This window comes from Paralichthys olivaceus, chromosome 1 (genome assembly GCF_024713975.1).
Source record: "Paralichthys olivaceus isolate ysfri-2021 chromosome 1, ASM2471397v2, whole genome shotgun sequence".
Taxonomy (NCBI): Eukaryota; Metazoa; Chordata; class Actinopteri; order Pleuronectiformes; family Paralichthyidae; genus Paralichthys; species Paralichthys olivaceus.
Window position 1 is genome coordinate 26780069 of NC_091093.1, and position 20218 is coordinate 26800286.

The 20218-nt window shown below is 41.9% G+C and overlaps 1 protein-coding gene across 8 annotated transcripts in view; it reads left to right on the plus strand.

The window, feature by feature from the left end:
- Nucleotides 1–1299: 1299 nt before the first annotated feature.
- Nucleotides 1300–20218, plus strand: part of LOC109637215 (C-myc promoter-binding protein-like) — a 52061-nt gene continuing 33142 nt past the window's right edge. For 7 of the 8 annotated variants that reach the window (XM_069526452.1, XM_069526463.1, XM_069526468.1 and 4 more), the window contains exons 1-2: nucleotides 1300–1556; nucleotides 17004–17334. In XM_069526452.1, the coding sequence (XP_069382553.1) occupies nucleotides 17024–17334 (311 nt within the window). In that variant the 5' untranslated portion in view covers nucleotides 1300–1556; nucleotides 17004–17023. Of the gene's footprint in view, nucleotides 1557–3090; nucleotides 3202–17003; nucleotides 17335–20218 lie in introns of those variants that run through there. The other variant, XM_069526457.1, reaches the window with a different exon arrangement.

A 20218-nucleotide genomic window follows, 5' to 3' on the forward strand; every position in this document is an offset into this window, starting at 1 on the left:
TGAACTGCTGCAATAACTCCTGGAAAACGGGAAATATACTGAATGCATCTTTCAAATATTCATAAAAGCCATTTGCCAGTTTTCGTACATCTTCAGCGAACAAGAAGGGGGGGAGGTATGTTTAAAGGATTCATGACTGTGTGGGAACACTTCACCAGCTCTCCACCCCCACCCAACTAACCTCACACCTGCTCACAGCCGAGCTGTTTCAACCACTTTCATCACATCAGCTCCCGTCGACTCGAAGCAAAACTGGATTTATTCATCGAGATTCAACGAGGTGCAGGCAAACAGCCGACATGTGAGACGTCACAAACAATCACCAGAAGAGTTCAGTGCTGATCAGGACTTGAGGGTCAGGGGAACGTGTCAGCTTACATCATTCATCCATTAGTGTTTCAATCCCAGCATGCACCAGGGGAGGAAACCTCTCTGACCTGTTTATTACACACGCCAACATTACAGGCCACGGTTAACCTGCGCTGTGTGTCTGTGAGGTGTGAAAAGAAATGAACACAATGTACAAGCTGCCTGCACAAAGATCCAGGTCTACCTCATCACTCTCAGTTAGCAGATATCTGACCATTTCTCCTCTCTTCGGTTGTTTACCATTTCTTCGTGTCTCTTTTTGGTCGTTTTACATCTGTTTGTTGTGCTTTTTGTCTTGTTGAGGTCATTTTGATTCTCTTTGTAGTCGTTTGATTGAATTCTCATTAAGATGATGTTAATGGTCTGTCTACTTTAATCTGCTGTACCATAATTTACAGGCTATGTTAGTCTAATACACTACTAACACTACTTCTATCTATCTATCTATCTATCTATCTATCTATCTATCTATAATCCAGCAACGTCATCCATCCATCCGTCCGTAATATGAGTACTTATGCTTGTGTACTTATACTTATACCACCACAGGGAAACGCTGATAATAATCAGAGTGTATTAATCCTGTTAATTAACTAAAATTAGAAGTTGTCTCATTAATTAAGAATTAAAGAGGTTTCGTTTAAAAGTAAAGGTGAAAATAATGAGGAGAAATTATCAGTTAATTATAATGATAATGAGATAATAGTGTAAAAACAGTGAGCATCAAGTGTGTGTGTCTCTGAGTGTGTGTGTATTTCTCTCTCTTTCTCTCAGTGTGTTTCTCTGTGTGTGTGTGTGTGTGTGTGTGTGTGTGTCTCTCTCTCTGTGCCTGTCGCTCTCTCTCTCAGTGCGTGTGTGTGTGTCTCTCTCTCTCTCTCAGTGTGTGTGTGTGTGTGTGTGTGTGTGTGTGTGTGTGTGTGTGTCTCGGGGCTTTACTCGCATCATCACAACCAAGATGGCGGCGGAGCGGACAGCCGGCTCTGCTCGGTGACTGACAGAAGAAGGCGCCTCTCTCTCGGTGTTGGACGGTTCACGGTCACAGGAGGAGAAACAAACACACACTCAAAAAACCAAACTCATTTTAAAAACCCACCGGTCACCTCAGCCTTTCGGTACCGGGACTGTGATGAACCAGCACCGGTAGACCGGAGTTGTGAGGACCGATTTGACGCTTCGCTAACGGGGGGGTAAGTACGAGATGATGAGCCGCTTCAGAGACGGGCTGGTGGGGGGGATTTGTCGAACAGCTGCCCGCTGCTCGCCCCCACTAGAACCGGACTGGAAATCCCTCTGTCACCCGTTTAACATGTGGTTTTATATTCGCGGTAACTGTCGCTAAATGACGCCTCTGCCCCTCAAACCGACGCCCGACATGTGTGACCCTCAGCCCGGTGGAGATAAGCCACAGGTAGCGCCGACGATTCCTGAGTGTTTCACTCTCCACCTGGAAACACCAGCACGTAACCTCGGTTCGTGTCTGCGTGCACCGGTAACATGCGATCACTGGCAGCTAAAAATATCCACAAACACTTAACTGACCTCTGCCTGCACATTCAAGAATGTTTGATCGTTTATTCTCATAAACAGACTCTTTAACCTTCATGCAGTGACGCAGGAGCTGCACGAAGAGACGTCTAAGGTTTAAACGATTTTTAATTTATCAGGATAATCGATTAATCATTTGAGGATTTTTTTTTATGCAAAAAAAAAAAAAAAAAAAAGAAAGAAAGAAGCTGCAGCCAGGAAGATTTCCTGCTTTAATTCAAGATGTCAGCTTAGATGTTCATGTTGAAATTAAGTGATGTGCAGAAAGGTTTTTGTTTTTTCTCCATTAAGCCGAATTCTATGGTGGCCGCGAGAGCAACGCACTGCAAATGAAGAAAATGCATGCAAATAGAAGAGACACGTGCAAACTCAGAAAACATCTTCATCGATTTGACGACACCTGCAACTACAGAAACATGCTGCAAATTGGAAAAAGTGATGAACCTGCCTGTACTTCAATGCTTTGTGAAGTTATTGAAGTCTGCTACTCGTCTCGTTTCTGTATTTGCATGTTCAAATTGTTTTCTTAATTCGAACATGTTTTTTCCATTTGCATGTGTTTTCTTAATTTGCAGTGCATGTACGCTAAGCGGAGCCTTACGCTGTACCCTGACGTGCACCCAAATGTAACTACACGATGAGGTGCAAGAGCTGTTATTGTTCTGCTGGGTAGCGTCACATTTCCGGCAGACTCGCCGCCATTTTTGAATTGAGTTGAAGGAACGAACGCGGACGACGTCTTTCTGTTCTTTGTTGTAGTTCTTTCAGAAAAAGTAATTGCTCCTTAACATGGATCAGCTCCAACTCCAACACGATCCGCTGAGTAACACTAGTCAAGTAAAGAGAGGATTTGTAAATAAACGATCCTCTTGTCACTGACGATAATGCTTCATGACTCTGGAATTATGTTCGGGGTCAATTTTTTAATGGAGAATGAATTTGGGCTTCGGAGTTGGGTTTGTTACTGATCAGACGCCTTCCTGATGTTACTGCATGAATTTAAAGAATGTAGTGCAGAATACCAGTGTGCAAAATGTGGAAACCAGACTGCAGACAGGGAACACACCGGGACTCCAGCCGGTTGTTTAGTTAGTAGACAGGATAGGTGCTGACGGCTGCCACTGGGGCCTGACATTCTGGAGTTTCACTTCCCCCTCCTACAAAAAAAAATTCCCTTGCATCGTTTAGCGGTGTTGCACAGGAGAGACAAGTCTGGTCAAATCGTACATGTGACAAAAATACTTTCAAGCCTGTCGTTTGAAAACCTCGGCTCCACATACCAGAAAGGTAACCTGCACTGTACACTCTGTATTAATCCTCTCCCTGCTCTGCTGTCTTCTTCTGTTGCTTTTCACGCATTTTTTCAGATACCATGTTGTTTCTCATGGCCAGATTTTGAGGAGCAAATGATGGACGGGATGTTTGTGTGCCGTCTTGTTGCCTTGTCTGTTCATGTTCAGAGGGCAGAGGGGCGCCCGACTGGAATTCCAGATGGGGCAGGGGGGGAGTCATATTTGAAATGAAGATGCTGTCGTCTCACAAATTTGAAAACAAATGGCTCGGCCTGGTTGTAAAGCCTGCTCCACTTGGCTGTGTAGTCCCATGCAGGTCCAAGAAGAGGATTTACAGCAGTGAGTAAAGAGAGACAGGTAGATCGTGTCGGCCTATAGGTGATTGAAGGCTGCAGGTATTCCCAGTAACCCTGGTTGTGCCCTCAGGGTCAGTGCCTGCTGTCCACATATAACTGGCTCCAAATGTCTCATCCTGTGTCAGCAGTGGTTCCAACACCCGAGGCACAGGATGCATGTTATTCCCAACATCTTGCATAATTCAGTGAACACAAAGAGGGGAAAAACGGAGTCTGACTTCTTAGAGCTGTCGGTTACAGAATGTGCTACTCACTGCTGTCATACTCAAGGCTTGTTCATGTATTTTAGAAAATTTTTTGTTGTTTATAACAAAATACAGTATGGTAAATGTCTAAGGGGAAGAATGTGTCAGGGCTGTTGCTTTTAGCTACAGGATGTTATCAGGAACACTTCCACCTAATTTCAAATAATTTACCCATCCCTTTTGCCATATTAACACTGGCTATTAACACTGCTCCGTTAGTTTTGGAGATCCATTTGAAAAGATGAGATGTATTCAGGTGCCTGACCATGTAGAGCCACGTCGGCTGGATGGACTCCATTGGCGGGAAGGGAGAAGACGGCTCAGCTCAAGGGAAACCCCCTTTGTCACCTTGTGATTGGGCCTCGCAGTTGCACAGATTGCAGTCATTATGAGTTCCTACTTCAAGACTGACCGGCGACAGCGGAGTCACACACAACACAATCTTTAACCAGGAGAAACCCCCGACTTGCACGTATGGTGTCCAAACTATCGTCGGTAGTTGTCGCAGATTCTAACCACACATTACTTTCAGTATCACTTTCACCTCGTCATCACTTACAACATTGTTGTTTCTTCTTCGTACTTCTGTAACTAGGCAAACGACTAACGAGGAGACGATCTTCTTCCTGTTTACACTGGCACGCACATTCCAAATAGACGCGAATAGTCATGTGATAGTGCATTTTCAGGTGTGTTAGTATGGACGGAGGTGATTACCGATACAGAGCTGATACACTCATGTGGAAAGACTGACGCTTGACTTCTTAATGACTTAAATTAAAAGGGTTAATTAACAGTGGCTGAGAATTTTTCCATCACAGCATTCAGCAGCAACGTGTTATATTTAGCGGTTTATACTTAAAACCAGAGGAAGTTATTCAGATGGTGACAGCACAGGAGAGCAACAGAGCATGAGATGTAGCTGCTGAATATTAGTGACAGTCAATATCCTGCTCCTGCGAGTTTTACAACCACTCACTGGAGATGTCTGCGTGATTGTTGTGTCTGATGCAGGATGTTTGGCTCGTTGGTTCAGAAGGATTAAAACGTTTTATACATAATCGCAGCTGCTAGAGACGTGCGGACACAACATATCTGTTTTACATGTTGCCAGCGTGCACTCGAAATATGTCCAGCATCATTTCAGCATCTGTTCCGAGTTTTTCTTCAAGGATGTAGAAAATAAAACCACCAGGCTTTGGTGACTTCTATCTTATGGAAATGTTTTTTTTAGAAATTGAAATTGAACTTTGGATTTTCTTTAAAGCGTTAAGAGTAGATCTGGGTATCATTCTTTCAATATTGGTAACTATCATACCTGAATACCATAGTTTCAAGAACAGCTAGATAACCGAACAATAGTCTTTCTATAGCTAGAGACATCCGAAGATGATCAATCCTTTATTTACTGTGTACTGCTGTTTGTTGTCCACAGGCTGCTAGTGTTGCAGCTTCTCTTCTTAAAGACAGCTGGGCTCCACGGTGCAGCATGTTGCTGCATTAGCCAGTGAAAATTATAATTAAGATTCTCAGGGCCCTGACGCTAATGATCATTAGTAAAGCTCAGAAGAAAACATTGTCAGATTGTCATTTCTGCTATGGATTTTCACCTTTTCCTTGTTAAAATGACATGAAGGAGGCAGGACGTGACCTAGGAATTCTGCTGTTGTCTTCCACATGTATGATTTCTCTTTTTCATCTTGAAATATTTGTATTCTTCTAGTTCTACTGTTCCCTCACACTTTGATATTTACAGAGTGAAGAATTCTTGCTAAAAGCAGGGTTGTGGGTTTTTTTTTAATCGCAGCACAGCTTGATTTTTATGCAAAGCGTAGCCGAAAGGAGAGACTGAATAAAGAAAAGGGAAGCTACTATTGATTTTCACACAGACCAACTGAGAATAGAATTACATGTTCCCAGGGATTACCATCCACAAACACTAATTAGCTGTAAGCTCAAAGTATTGCTTGCAGGGAAAAAGGTTTGTTCTCAGTTGGTGGGTGGCATCTGATGTCAGAAAGATGAATTTGGGCGTTGGGCACTGATCTCATCATCGAAGGCAGGGGTGGGGAACCTATCGAGGGCCATTTAAAATTTTTACAACATCCTTCGCAGGCCATACCAAATGATTGAAAACATGCAGTATATAACTGTAACCTGTCTAATGCAGGGGCTGGATGATGGTGATGATGATGGTCATGTTTCTGGCAGCTGGTTTTAGTCAAAAACTGGAGAGAAAAAGTTGAAATTTCTTTTAGTGTCCTTTAGTGTTTTTTTCAATGTCTCTGTAGCCGCGTTTCCACCACAAGAACTTTGCAGGAACTCAGTACGTTTAGGGACCAGGGTCTAAATGATTTCAGGAGATGTTTTTACCTCCCAAAACGTCCCTGCTCAGGGGGGTTGCACATTACGAAAGAATAGGAACTTTTCGTCCTTTTCTGCAATAGCTGTTTTGCGTTCTTTAAGTTGAGCGTTTCAGCTCTCAAAGATGCTTGGTTGCCGTTGGTTGTTGATAAATCAGAAGGCTATTTTTGCCTGGGTTAGGGTTAGGGTTAGGGTTAGGGTTAGGGCAGATCATTGTTCATCTCCTTGCTCATGGAGATGAACAATGATCTGCAAGAAACATTTAGTTCCTTGACAAACGTTACTGGGACTAAAGTTTGTAGGAATGTTCATCATATGAATGACATTGCAGAAAAACCACACAGGCGTCGCTGTTTACAAAGCTGGTCAGTATAAGTTCTGATTCGTCACATTTCTACTGGCAGATGGAAGGTTAATACATTTTGATTCATTCACAAAGTGTTCATGTATAATCTATACTGACACTGAGAGAAATCCCAGTTGGACACAAATCCCCAGAACTGAACAAGCAATAAAACAATATTTAATGCTTGTCATTTAAAGTACAACAAGTACTACACATTTTTTTCTTTACTTATTTACATTAAAGTTGGATTTTCTGCTCTGTTCCAATCTGGACACTTTAAGCTCAGTGGATTTAACGTGTAGGTTTTTCACAGTCGAGGCTCCGCTGGTAAAGGCTATAATTGTCCGATTGTAACATTAATCAGCTGCTGCTGTGTGGTCCACTGGGTTTACAAGGGTAAAGGATCATCCTCTCAATGTCTTCTCTTTCTTCTAATCATTCAGACAATAATTGGTGCTTATCATTAAGGAGACAAAAGACATCACTGAATGAGAGGTGCCAGACTCCAAAGTTAACAAAGAGGTGACACTGGAAAACCAACCTGCATGTTTATACAAATCACTGTCACCACCAGCCTGAAGAACAGTTTTCTGCCAGCTCTGAAATTAAGAGATTAGGCTGGAGAGTCGGCAGGTTGGTGAGATCGTGTTTCCTGGAGACACATTATTACTTCCCACAGGGCTGCACATTAACACTTCCATGTGCTAATACTGCACACAGAGCCAGCATGGTAACATCGTGCATGGGGTTTAAAGCCTGGGAATCATGATGCCAGAATATTTACATATATATATATGTATATATATGTATAAATGGAAAAGAATAGTTTCCCAGATGAATATAAAGGAATAAAAGTGCTATTTTTATGCAATGACTCATATATTGTACTTTCCCCACCCATCATAACTTTATTTATTTGTCCACAATGAAACCAGAAAATGCGAAGTGACACCGGTGTTTTTAATCACCATATTTACAACATGTAGACCATCTTTAGACCAACTTTCTATGAGTGTGTGCGATTTGGTGAATCTGTTCTGTGACGTGTAAAACCCCACAGATACCTCAAAGAAACCTGGTGTTGACACTGCAGCTCGGTGTTTTTCTTTCTTTTCTTTTTTCACAATGTAATCAAGTGATGTTAATGGGATCAGTGTCTGGCAGGTTAAGCCTGTCACTGCTGTGTCTCACGCTGCTGCGTCCCCATCCATCATAGTTAGTGCATAATTATCCATAACAAACACATCATCTCATACTAAGGAGTGGAGATGGTAATAAAACTTTACTGAATTTCAAAATCTCTTTCTAAATTTAGATTAAGTCCTTTATACAATGTTTGTAAAGGTTCTTTGTATTCACATTGGTGAAGGATCTCAAAGCACCGTTAGCATATCCAAACTTTGTACAGGTTAGCCCCAGTGGGCATAAATTGCCAACACTGACATTGCTATTCCCATTTTTTACACTCTGATCCTCCTCTGATTTGTTGCATTAATCACATTGCTCTTTGTGTAGGCATGGAGTGAGTGTAAAGCCTCAGAGTCTGTGTGTCACAGAAAACTAAACCTGCATCTGCTATAGTTGATCAAATTTTCTCTAGTCTGTTGACAATTATTTCGTTTTTCATTGCCTGGTAACACTCTTAATAAATGCGGTGTTGTTTGGGGACACGTAACTACATTTTTCATACATAACTAAATTTCACCAGCTGCCCCCATTATTACAAACAACTGTCTCGTTTTTGTCCATGTATTCAGCTGTCTGTCTTTTGCACACAGCATCTTAGCAAGATTTGACTGAACTCTGACTTGCTTTTACTGAAAGGCAATTATACACTTATCAGAAACAATGGTGAATATTTGTGAGCGAGAAATGCATAGTTTGCGGGGACCACCATGTTTGTTGTTTCTTTGTTAGAAAATAGAAATACCAGTAAAATGATGGGTGGTTGTAAGATAAGATTGACTTTATTAGTCCCTGAGGGGATGTATGTTTCGGAGCGTGACAATAAACGATATGCTGCTCCAGAATGCAGACACACACACACACACAAAACAAGCCAACAGCTGCAAATAGTCCCATATCTAATATAAACACAGTATATGTTAACAAAGGTTAATGAATCCTAACTATCTGCTCCTGGCACACACACACACACACACACACACACACACACACACACACACACACATTCACTCCATATAAAAGTGATTAACATGAACATGGTTTAATGCCATAGAGGCTGGTAGCAGATACATTTCCTGCAGTGGTGGGATCTAAAGCTGGTGGTACATTCCTCTGTGGGTTGTACAGCTTTCTTCTTCTGTCTTTGTTTGTTTGAGTTTATTAGATGCAGCTATGTCAGAGCCATGCAGTAAGTTGATGTTAATTACCTTTTATTTATCTGTTAAATAACAAGAAAACTTAAACTTCTTTCTCACATATATCATCTTTCCTCCAAGATGTTACATGACCTGATGCACTGAGAAGGCACGAGAGCCAAACGCCCACCCCTCTGGGCTAACTGAAAGCAGATGCTTGGCCAGCGAGGCTTCCTACTGGCTTGTGTTTATGTTCTTGAGCACATTCCTTTTCACCTCCTCCACGTGTCTGCCCTGCTGTGGCTATCGCCGTGCTGGATGTCCATACAGCTGGACTCGAGAGCTGAGACCGGGCCTTAAAACCAGAGTCCCTTTGGTGAGTTTCATTGGCCCCGGTTCTCGTGAACTCAAGACAGCTGGAAGTCGTTCCTCTGTCACGTTGGCTTTAATGAAACCCATGTGGAAGCGACTTAAGGCCTGCTTGGGTCTGGACATCTTATCGAACCCCTCCCTGAAGTCCTGCTGTGGTGTCAGTGAGTTTGGGCTGGGAGGCTTTGTCTATGGCTCTGGCAGCAGGCCCTTCATGTGGCCACGTTTCTGGGCCTGTGGTGCTTTTCCACTGACTCTCTTTCTCTTGTTTCTCTGGCTCCCACACGGCTCTATATCCTGTGTGATTACCGTGGAGAGTCAGACTAACACAGATAATCTGAGCAGTCAGCTGAGTCACAGCATAAAGCTCCTTTTTAAAGCAAGTCAGGCACTCTGAAGTCAAACGTTGATTTCAGCTTTACAAAGACAAATAGTCGGCAGAGTCTTGAGGAAAACCATGTCTTAAAGTATGTGTAATGAATGACTACACATCATAAATGATCTAAAAGCACATACATATACTCTGTAGTGCTTCAGGACCACTGTAAATGACCCCACTAACCTTTTTAAGAGGCTTGCGGCATTAAGCACATCCTACTTTGAAAGTTCCTTTTTTTTTTGCTGGGAGGAATCAGTTGTGACTTCTCTCTGGGCGTTTACCTTAAAACCAAATAAAGGGTTTTTCCTTGCAGATCAGTCTGCTAGGGGAGAAGTGGGGCAGCCAGTAAATTAAGATATTTGGATTAGACCACTTCAGCTGTGATGCTGACTTTAATTCTTGTGTGTCAGGAACAGTGTCACAGAGTGAGTGATGCTCTGTGCATGAAAATCCATGGACTAAATAAGTAATAGATGGGTGTAACACAGTGTTACTGCTTAAATGCTCATCTGCATGCTTTTAATGCTGAGTTCAAGGTACATTTTTCTCTTTCCAGATTCCATCGTCATGTCAATGCAGCATAGTCGAAGATAGCCTTTTTAGCTATTTTCAGACATGAATTTGGGTCTGGACATTTGTTTGCCTTTCACATATTAAGCAGGGACATTTCATGACGTAGAAATTCTGCTGAGGTAAGCTCAGTGTTTTTGATTGCGGCACATCAACACCACCGTGGGCCCCTATCACCAAAAGCTCTTGTCTTTCCAAGTTGACATCTTTGTCTTGATCTTCTTTTTCATCCTGATATATTTGAATTCTTCTTTCTTGTCTGTCATGTGAAAGGAACGTTGAATCATGCCCACTTGCTCTATGTGAATAAGACGTTTTCCTGCTATATTCCCACATGGGCTCACACAGACATATTGGGGACATTTTATTAGGGGTTGGCAGGAAAAGTTCCAGAAAATGTGCAGAGTAACTTACTTGTACTTTTGTGGGAAATTTCAGGAAAAGTCTGAAAGCCGCTGTAGTCTTTCACGGGATCGCTCCGTTCAAGAAGATTCACTGATCCATAAGTGAAAATAGCAACTGTGAAATCTGGAAGTAATTTATCACTGTCACCTGTGAATGAGGCAACATTGATTTTTTTTCTATTCTTGAAATATAGGGCAGTCTGTAAGAGCATATTGAAGACAGCAGAGGCGGTTTGATGTCAGTGGGAGTCCAGCATTGTCCCACTTATGCAGTGTGTGTACATGTATATATATAGTTTGTGTGTGTGTGTGTGTGTGTGAGAGAGAGTGATCCTTGTGTAATGTTTGGTTTGCATTGTATTTTTAGCAGGCATGAGAACATGACCATGCAGGACATTGCCATGTTGTCATTCGTTGGCTGATTGTGTAGTTAGTGTCACAGGTTACAGAACAGTCTTACATCCATCCATACGAGTAAATCGGGTCGGCGTCTTTTACCTTGGTACATTTGTACTGAGGCGTTAACTGTACTCACTGTGTGTCCCCTGAAACAAAACCCAAGTCTGTTTTTGTCAGTTCATTCTAATGCAAATTCCCAGAGTCAGTAGAGCTGCACTGATTTCTAAAACAAGATAGCAGCTATACTGGTCCACACCCTGCGTACATCCACCTCTCATATCATTACACATTGCATATAGTGGTTGATTCAATTACGTTTCATTTGTTTTGTGTAAAATCACAACATACATACTCTCAAAGCACTTTACATAATAGGGCTGAGACCATTCAGTATTATAGAGAAGAAACCCATCAGTTTGTGATGAGCGCTGACCTGGCAACGCTTCCTTTTAAAGCAACCATACATTTTACAACTTTAACCTTAAGAAAGCAGCTTCAAATTATTTTGATGGTTCACTCACTTGTATGCATTTTGTAAATTTGTTCCATGTAACTTTGGTAATTTGGCACAATCTCCTGTGAGAAGTGTGGAACTGAGAGTTGCAGCTTTCATTTTCAGAATCAGGTCCAGTAAAGCTGAACTGCAGATCGGTTAAAAAGACGAAGAAGTAAAAGAAAAATATGAAGAATTCGCAACAGAGTTTGGTGAAGTTGTTACAGCTGCAGCTTTTCTGGTTCAGGAAGCCGGGGATCATGGGTAATATCCACTATTCAGTTGTGTTTCAGTTCAGTGAGTGGGACTATGCAGTCAGAGCTGCACTCTACACACTGATAGACCCCAGAAATATTCACCATCTGAGGCTGTAGAGGGCGCTGTTGAGGGTGGGCGACCATCTTCCTCGACCGGTTGGGTTGAGAGGAAAGAAATGGGGGAGATAGAAGAGATTATAATAATAGTTCAGATTCCTGCTGGATGAGAAAAAGCACAAAGTTAATGTCATGCAGTCGTGTGATATTAACACACAGATTTGCTTTGTGGGTTTTTGTGCGGTGACAAAACCTCACATGTTGACCAAGTTATTGGGTCTCTGACAAAAGAATAGACCTCAGGATGTTGTGCTGCACATGCACACACACACACACACACACACACACACACACACACACACACACACACACACACACACACACACACACACACACACACACACACACACACACACACACACACACACACACACACACACACACGTGCAGGCTTTTTATGGCACACAGCGTTATGAGCAAACATGAAGGTCTAATTGGAATGTGTGTGTTTGTTTCAACGTGATGGGCTTCCCCCACATTTCAGTTCCTATTTCACTCGTGCTTTAGTTTTCCCTGTTCCTTAGTGCCTTAGAGTTTAAATTAGAGGATGTGAAGCATTTGAAGAGCTGAGGTTCCTCTTGCATAATGGTAGACAAGTTTTTATTTTATGCTTTTTTTTGCTGCGCTCAATTCCCTATAGTAAATATATATAAAAGAGAAGTGAACACGTGTTCTACATCCTGTCCTTCAGATGTTACACCAATGTGTTCTAATGCGAGGGTCCGAGGGACGTTTATGAGCCTGCTCTTAGTGTTTGACAGGAAGTTGAATGCAGACTTTGGTCTTGGACTCAGGATGCTGTGCAGATGTGCGGTCTCCAGAGCTCCTGGGGTCACTCTTCGTTCTTAGTTACTCTCCAGCTGATAATCAGAGCGAAATGTAGATTTGAAATATTCTAGGGTCTGAAAGTATTGATGCCAGATGAGGACTGTACGGACCCGAGGCCTTGGTTCCGCTCTCACTCCTCCAGCCTTATCACGGCCGACCAGACATCACTTGGCACAGAAAATCAGCTCAGTGCGCCGTGACTGTCTCCTCATCAGTTTCTCACAGTGAGGAAGTGATGAGGTGAGATGCATCTGTAATACGAGTGTCAGCGCCAGGACACATTGAACCAGGGTTTTTTTCTCACCATCTGTCGGGAGCTGGACGTGACAACCACAGAAAGAAACACAAATTGTTCTTTGTTTGGGTGTAAGCTTGGGTCATTCCCCCTGCAAAGATCATTTCATTGTACCAATACACACCCAGATTTAGTTAGATTTAGTAAACAAACCATTTTCTCCACCTAACATTGCGCCTGAAACAGCTGATGATGGATGAAACCACTCATTGACGGAAAGAACTGGCCTTGTTGAGGTTGAAAATGGAGAAACTAATGGGATTCTGTTTAATTTGCTGCAGCCTGGATGACCACAGTCTCATCTGTATGATCAGAGCATATTCCTCTGCCAAGGCCAAACATTCTGCACCAAATCCTTCATGTTCACTTGGACATAGTTCTGAATATATTGAAAATACTTTCGAACTGTCTTTTCTTTACTGAATCCACATTATCTCAGCGACACATTGGCGGTAGTTACAGGTTTGTAGTCCTACTTGTTGCCAATCAGCGGCTAATTAAAGCCTCTGTGATGTGTTCGCTCAAATCGCCATCAGAAGGTGACTCCAGGTTGCAAAAACAGGTCAGTTTCTATAGAAGTCTAGTAGATTCTACTTCTCACTTGATTTATAACATCAGTAAACATTTTCTTGAGGAGTTTATGGTCTCAATCTTTAGTTTCAAGTCTTGCAGCATGATGTTCAGTTTGTAAAATTTACGGCAAAGACGAGTCAAATAGACAGTGAGTATGCATTCATGCATCAAAGACCAAAGATGCCCAAATTGCAGACGGGAGATTTTCACCAGCAAATGTAAAATATTCTGCCACTTTAACCCCCTCTTAACTTCGTCTCTGATGGGAAACTGGGTACTAACTGATTTGTGTTGCTGGAATCTTGCTCACATAGCATCACACAAACTGGAGTTGGCAGCTTTTTTCACTGCATTTACACACGCTGCTAATTGAACTCTCCTCCCACACCCTCTTACTGCATAGGGTGGAATCAGGCCTTGTCCGGTTGAATTACTCCGAAGGAAACTGGGCTGAAACTGTTGGATTACAAATTCTGGTTACGATGATATGACTATCAGGGTAAGATGTATGACATCTGCTTGCCATCCTTGCAAAATCCTATTTATATGTGAAAACCCCAAGACGTGTTTGAATTGTATTCTGTTTCTAACATCTGAATGCTTGCTGAGCGGTAACACATTTCTCACAGTACCCTGATTTCAGCGGCCGTGAACTCAGTGCTTTGTCTTTTTTTTTTTTTTTTTTTTTGCTGCAATAGCACTGGCAGCAGCCGAGTTTCATTTTAACCCACAGAGACACACTTGTGTCGCACAGGCTCGATTGTCGGGAGAGTGAGTGATGAATCTGGTCACTGAGGATGACCGAGGCTCCACCACACCCAGAGGCAGTCAAATAAAAAAAGAAAAACACTCCACTGTTAAACAAAACAAATATCAAGTATTTTATTTTGCTTTACTTGAGTGTAAAAAGCCATAATTGATATTTAGCTCGTGTTGGTAATATGTTATAATTATCACTTCCTGGTACTGATATTTTCTGTTGACCTAAACGTCTTTATTCAAATTTGTATTTGATTAAATGCCCCAAAAGGTATTGGTGGACGTGGATCATTTTGAATGTGTGACAGTAAAGATCCTGCTGAGCCTCTTAGCAACATTTCTTTCATAGATTGTACTTATTAAGCATTTTGTAGGACTTTTGTGTGAAATGTTGATCCGCTTCTTCAGGAATAGATTGGAGGGATATTTTGTTGCTTCTCTTTAGCAACAAGGCTCAAGAAAATAACATCTGCAGGCTGAAAACTAATTGGGTAAAAAGCGGCTGCAGTAATAAGGAGAACTATTTTTACTTGTTCTTTGAGTGTACTCACACTATGTATCCTCATGGGTCTCTGTAGATGATCTTGGGAACTGATTTAGTTTTTATCTTTCTGTGCTAAAAAAAAAAGACCATTATTTGGATCAGTAATAAATCAAGCATAGTTCTTGAAGCGTTAAAGTCTATATTATTTTATGTAGTATAAAATATGCTGACATAGTGGTCCTGATAGGGCTGTGTGATATGGCTAAAATCTGATCTCACATCCAGACAATATTACATTCTGTGACTCATTGCTCATGCTGTTTCTCAATCATCTTTTCTTCTGCTTCCATCTCTGAGATTTGTTTGCATTTTCATTGTCTGAGTTTGGGATAGATTGTAATCAGTAGATTGACTGGATTTATAAAGCTCTTTTAATGTCTGTCAACCACTCTGAACATTGTACAATGTATGTCTCATTCGCACACACATGCACACGTGACGCAGCATTCTGGAAAAGATCGAATCTGGACTCTTCTCCTAAACCATGTCTCCCTGAAACCTGACGTCAGGTTTCTTTTTAACACTCAGGTACATTCCTGGCTCTCGTTAGTTGACTCTCTCCCTACTGTTTGACATAAATCTGGTTTGGTGGTAAACGTTTTTGAAAGTACCATTTCTGTTCTCCATGAGACCAAACCACATCCATGTGGTCCCCGTATGTTGCCTTCCTGCGTCTGTTGTGTGAAAGAACACAAAGTTCCCTTCAACTGTCTCACGCGTCTGTAAATTGCGTGATTTACGGCACAAAGAAATAACCGATAGGGAATGATCTAAAACGACAGATGTTTTTCTATCGTCACATATTATCTATCATTATCTCATACGGCCCTAGATCCAAATGGAGTATTTTGGTACTTAACAACTTACAAACGTGTTTTTATCATCTCACACTTCAATCATATTCCCTCACAGTGAAATCAAATTCCCCCAAAAAGCAAATCAAGAAGGCGAAAAAACACACAAATTGAACACACTTCTGGCCGAGCCTCCAGAGGCAGCTGTTTGTGGATGTGCCACAGTTTCTCCTCACGCCATTGATTTTTTCAGTCGGGTCTCTGGCCCCAAAAGCCATTTAGTGGTTTTGTCTCTGGACTTTAGTGGTCCCAATGCCCCTGATTTCCTGACGTGCCGTTGTGAACAAGACATAGCAAACAATCAGTGGTTGTTGTTCTGAATCAAAATAGCTTTGAACTCTTAAGATTCACTGGTTCTCAGAGTTTGCTGAATGTGTTTGTTGAGTTTCTGAAAAAGAGAATGCACTTATGTTGTTCGGAGATTCACCCTGACTGAAATGATCACAGCTGTAACTTGTGTCTGGGCTGTTTTAATGGGGATTTCTAAATGACTGTTCTTTTGTGATGATATCCCGGCGGAAAAACATTTTTTATTTGCACAAAGCAGCTTTCAAGTTGGTGCAGTGCGTACAGAGGGCATCGGAAAATGTATTTTTCTCCTCAAAGATGGCATCTCATGGTGTTTCTATTCAAGTGAACTTGCTTCGCCACTTTTCAGCCTGTGCCGCCTCAGAAACTCAGGGCGATGTTGCTCTTCTCAAGACAGATTTAGAAAAACTACTGTTTGGCTTTTTATAACTGCACTTAATAGACTCAACGATATCATGAGGCTTCTAATCAGCAGATTTTTATGTGGGACTGGGTCTGTAACTGAGGCTGAATGTCAAGTGTGAAGAAACACCTCACTGCTCTTTTTAAAGTGCACACTCAGGTCTGTGCAGCCGGCCGGACTTTAACTGTTTCACACTCAGAAGCAGAGAAAGGTTAAAAACCTTAAACACCAGCAATGTTCTGTCCTCTTCACAGCTACGTGTTTTGTCAGTGTCCTTGAGCCAGGACACTGAACCTTTAGCTGGTTATGTGAACAAAAGTCAATATGGTGAGAGACTGTGAGCCTGAACTGTAAATGGCTGCTTCCTACCTGAACGAAGCTCCTCTCCTCCTCCTCCTTCTCCTCCTCCTCACATTTTACCTTCTCTTTTCATTTGCCCTTCCACAGACCCCCCCCTCACAAAGATTTATGAATGTCAGTATTTTTATTTTACTGCCGTAGCAAGGACGCAGGAACAGTCTCTACCTGCTACCAAAATGAAAATTAATCCCCCCTTGCTTTCTCTCTCCCTCTCTGTGTCTCCCTCCCTCCCTCCCTTCTGTAACCGTGCAGGCAGTTGGCGGGGATGGAAGATGATGGAGGACAAAGGCCCTCGTGTAGCCGACTACTTTGTGGTGGCCGGTCTGACGGACTCGTCCAAGCCGTTGGACCAGGAGATCCACTTTGACGATGTCTGCCACAAGACGGCCAAGCCCAAGGCACCGGTCACCGACGTGGCCCTGGTGATCCGCTCGATGGGCGAGGAGGTGCCGCCAGGGTTCACTTGCATCGAGACGACACCCAGCGGCCATTCAGCCGATCTTAACAATGGCGGCCTCATGGCGCCACAGATCTTTATATGCTACAGGCGAGGTCGTGACAAGCCGCCACTCACTGACCTTGGGTAAGTCCTACAGTAGATGTCATTTTTATTTTGGCTGAGGATTTACTGAGGCATTCAGGAGATGGTTCATGACAGAGGCTCTGTTTAAATCCACTCTGAAATAAGCTTTGAATCTCCATTGATCAGAATTTCTGATCAATTCTGTGGGCCTATTTTTCTTTCTTTTCCACAGACAGTTTTGTAACACTCAAGGTGACATCTTGAAATGCCAAGTTTTATTTGACCAACAGTCCAAAACCTGAAGATTTTCAATTAACTGTCACATGGGAGAAAGAAAAGGAGTCATTCATCATAAATTAGAAGCAGGAAATAAAGAAAATATTCAGTTATTTAATTATCAAAAAAGCTGCAGGTTATTTTTACCAACCAGTTAATTAACTAATCATATTAACTCTCATAAAAAACGATTCTAGTCCGAGTTTACTGACACAGACACATGATTGCCAGCTGGTGTTCTGATTTATACTTATGTTGAAACTGTCAAAATCTATTGAGAGGTCGATATCATGTCTGTTCTGAGCAGCAAGCGCTTTAGGAAGTGCTACGCTCCGTCTGAAAATTCCTCCAGTGCAGCAGTTTTCCACAGCAGCAGCTTTCTGTCTGCTCGCAGCGAGTCACTGGCGTGAGTTTGCTGCAAAAAGAGGAAAAGCCTGAATCGCCGTTACAGGTGTCGTCCTCAGCAATATCTTCTGAAGTGTGTGAATTCACTACTGTTTGTTCAGTCCTCTCACACCTCAGGCAGGTGGTGACAATGCTAAGGAGGCTAATACTGGCCTCTGACATGACAGAGTGCAGTGCTTATCAGGCACTGACACGGGCACTCTGCTCAGGATGGTATCAGCAGCTTTTGGAGGCTGATAGCCCTGAGGGGCTGCACTTCTCACACTCTGGCAGGACTGATGGGAAGCTGAGGTGTGTGTGTGTGTGTGTGTGTGTGTGTGTGTGTGTGTGTGTTTGCACAGGTGTAGCCTATATTCATGTCCATTTTTTCTCAGTGCCCCACATGATTGTGAATTGTTGCTGAGACTGCAGACGGAATAGTATTATTATCTATCAACAGTGGTCATATCGATATCAATTTGGCTTAATTCAGCACTGGCACCTCCAGTGTTTCAATCAGTAAATTGCAGAACCATCAATAATAAAACTTTATTAACCATAAACGTAATTTATATAGCACCTTTCACAGATACAAAGTGCTTTACAAGATAAAAATGAAGAAGTCAAGCCAAACAAGTGGAGCAAATACATATATTGAGATCAGAGCCATAACATGTACACAGAATTTCTCCATCTTCATCATCTCAGCTATACATTTGTAGTTTTTAGCTCTTTCTGTTTCCGGACTGTGACTGTATAAAGATCATGCTTCTAAAAATACTTATTTTGATTCGCTCATTGACCATCATCTGGATCTGCACCAAATTTCACATGTTCGTATTTATTAGCAGTCTACAGTTCTCGGAAGGAAGTGAAAAACAAAATCCTGTATTCAGCCCCCTTAATTGAATCCACTTCAAAATTGAATGGGTTCTTCCTTTCACTGAGTTAAAAATAAAAATCGGTTTTGTAGTTTTTGTGTATTCCTGCGTATGGAGGACAAACAGGAATGAAACTTTAACTTCCTCAGCGGAGATGATGATTAAAATAAGATCAGTGCCAAGATAAAGACCTGCTAAAAAGTTTTTAAAAGTTCAAGGTGAATTCAGACACCAAGTCCTGAGAAGAAATTTATAAATTTTCTCTTTATTTGAGATTAATACAGGGCAATTAACCCTAATGCTGAAACAGCCTGGTCACTTTTTTATTTTAGAAGCTGATGGCTTCTAAAATAGCTGAACACATAAAATACAAACATTATCTGTGTGAAGTAGAACGTCTGAAGTTTAATGTTGGATTTATCGTTTTTTGAATGGAGTCTCTAGTATGGCCACAAAATAAAGACCAGCTCCTTTAGAAAATCCTGCTCCAAACTTTGACCTGCTCTTACATGTGCAGTTGGTTAGAGAGATGTCTACAAATGTTTACCCAACACAAAAAACAATTTCTACAGACTCCTCTGCTCTGTCACCAACCAACAAAGGGCTGAAATCCACTGCCCTGTTCTGAGTCTGGATCAACACAACCCTGCCTAGTTTTACTGCAGAGAAAGATGTGCTGTCAGTGTTTGGTCCTAGTGCGAGCAAAGCACCATCGTCCCCACGCTGAAATGGAAAAACAGACAAAAACAAAATCCCACATTTAACCACTTTAAATTCTGCCACAAAATGTGTTGCAAGAGTTCCGATTGAAATAGTAATGGATGAAAAGTGCATAATGGAAGCACAAAGAGGGGATGTTTAAAATTACTGCTGCGATTATACCGCTGAGTACTTGTCCTCTAAGTGCTTTGTGTGAGTATCCCCCTGTGTCTAATTGTACTGGGTTAATATGTTTTCACTGTCCTGTGTGAGCACTGTCCCATACAGAAAATAGTATGTGATTATAAAGTGTCCTGGAGGTTTTCTGTTGGTTGCCTGTTGTGTGTATAAGCAAACGTCTAATACTCTATATTATACTATACAGTTCTCTTTATCAACGATGTTCGTGCATGTTCACATGCAACCCTGTTACGGTCTTAAATAACGTGAATTTAGTGGGAAACGCTGCAGATGAAGTGAAACGATATTCAAATTGAAGTTTTGTGTAATCCTGCTAACCAACAGAAACAGTGGTTTGGAATAAACTTTTTCTTATTGTATAGTTTCATGAAATGTTGCTTTGGAGGTCATCAGGTACAAAGCAGACATTTGGCTGAATCTGCTCTTCTCTGTAAAAACTGGGATAAATGTCTAAAGTTACGATGAAATCTGGAGCTCCACCTAATTGGCCCAGTGAGATCATG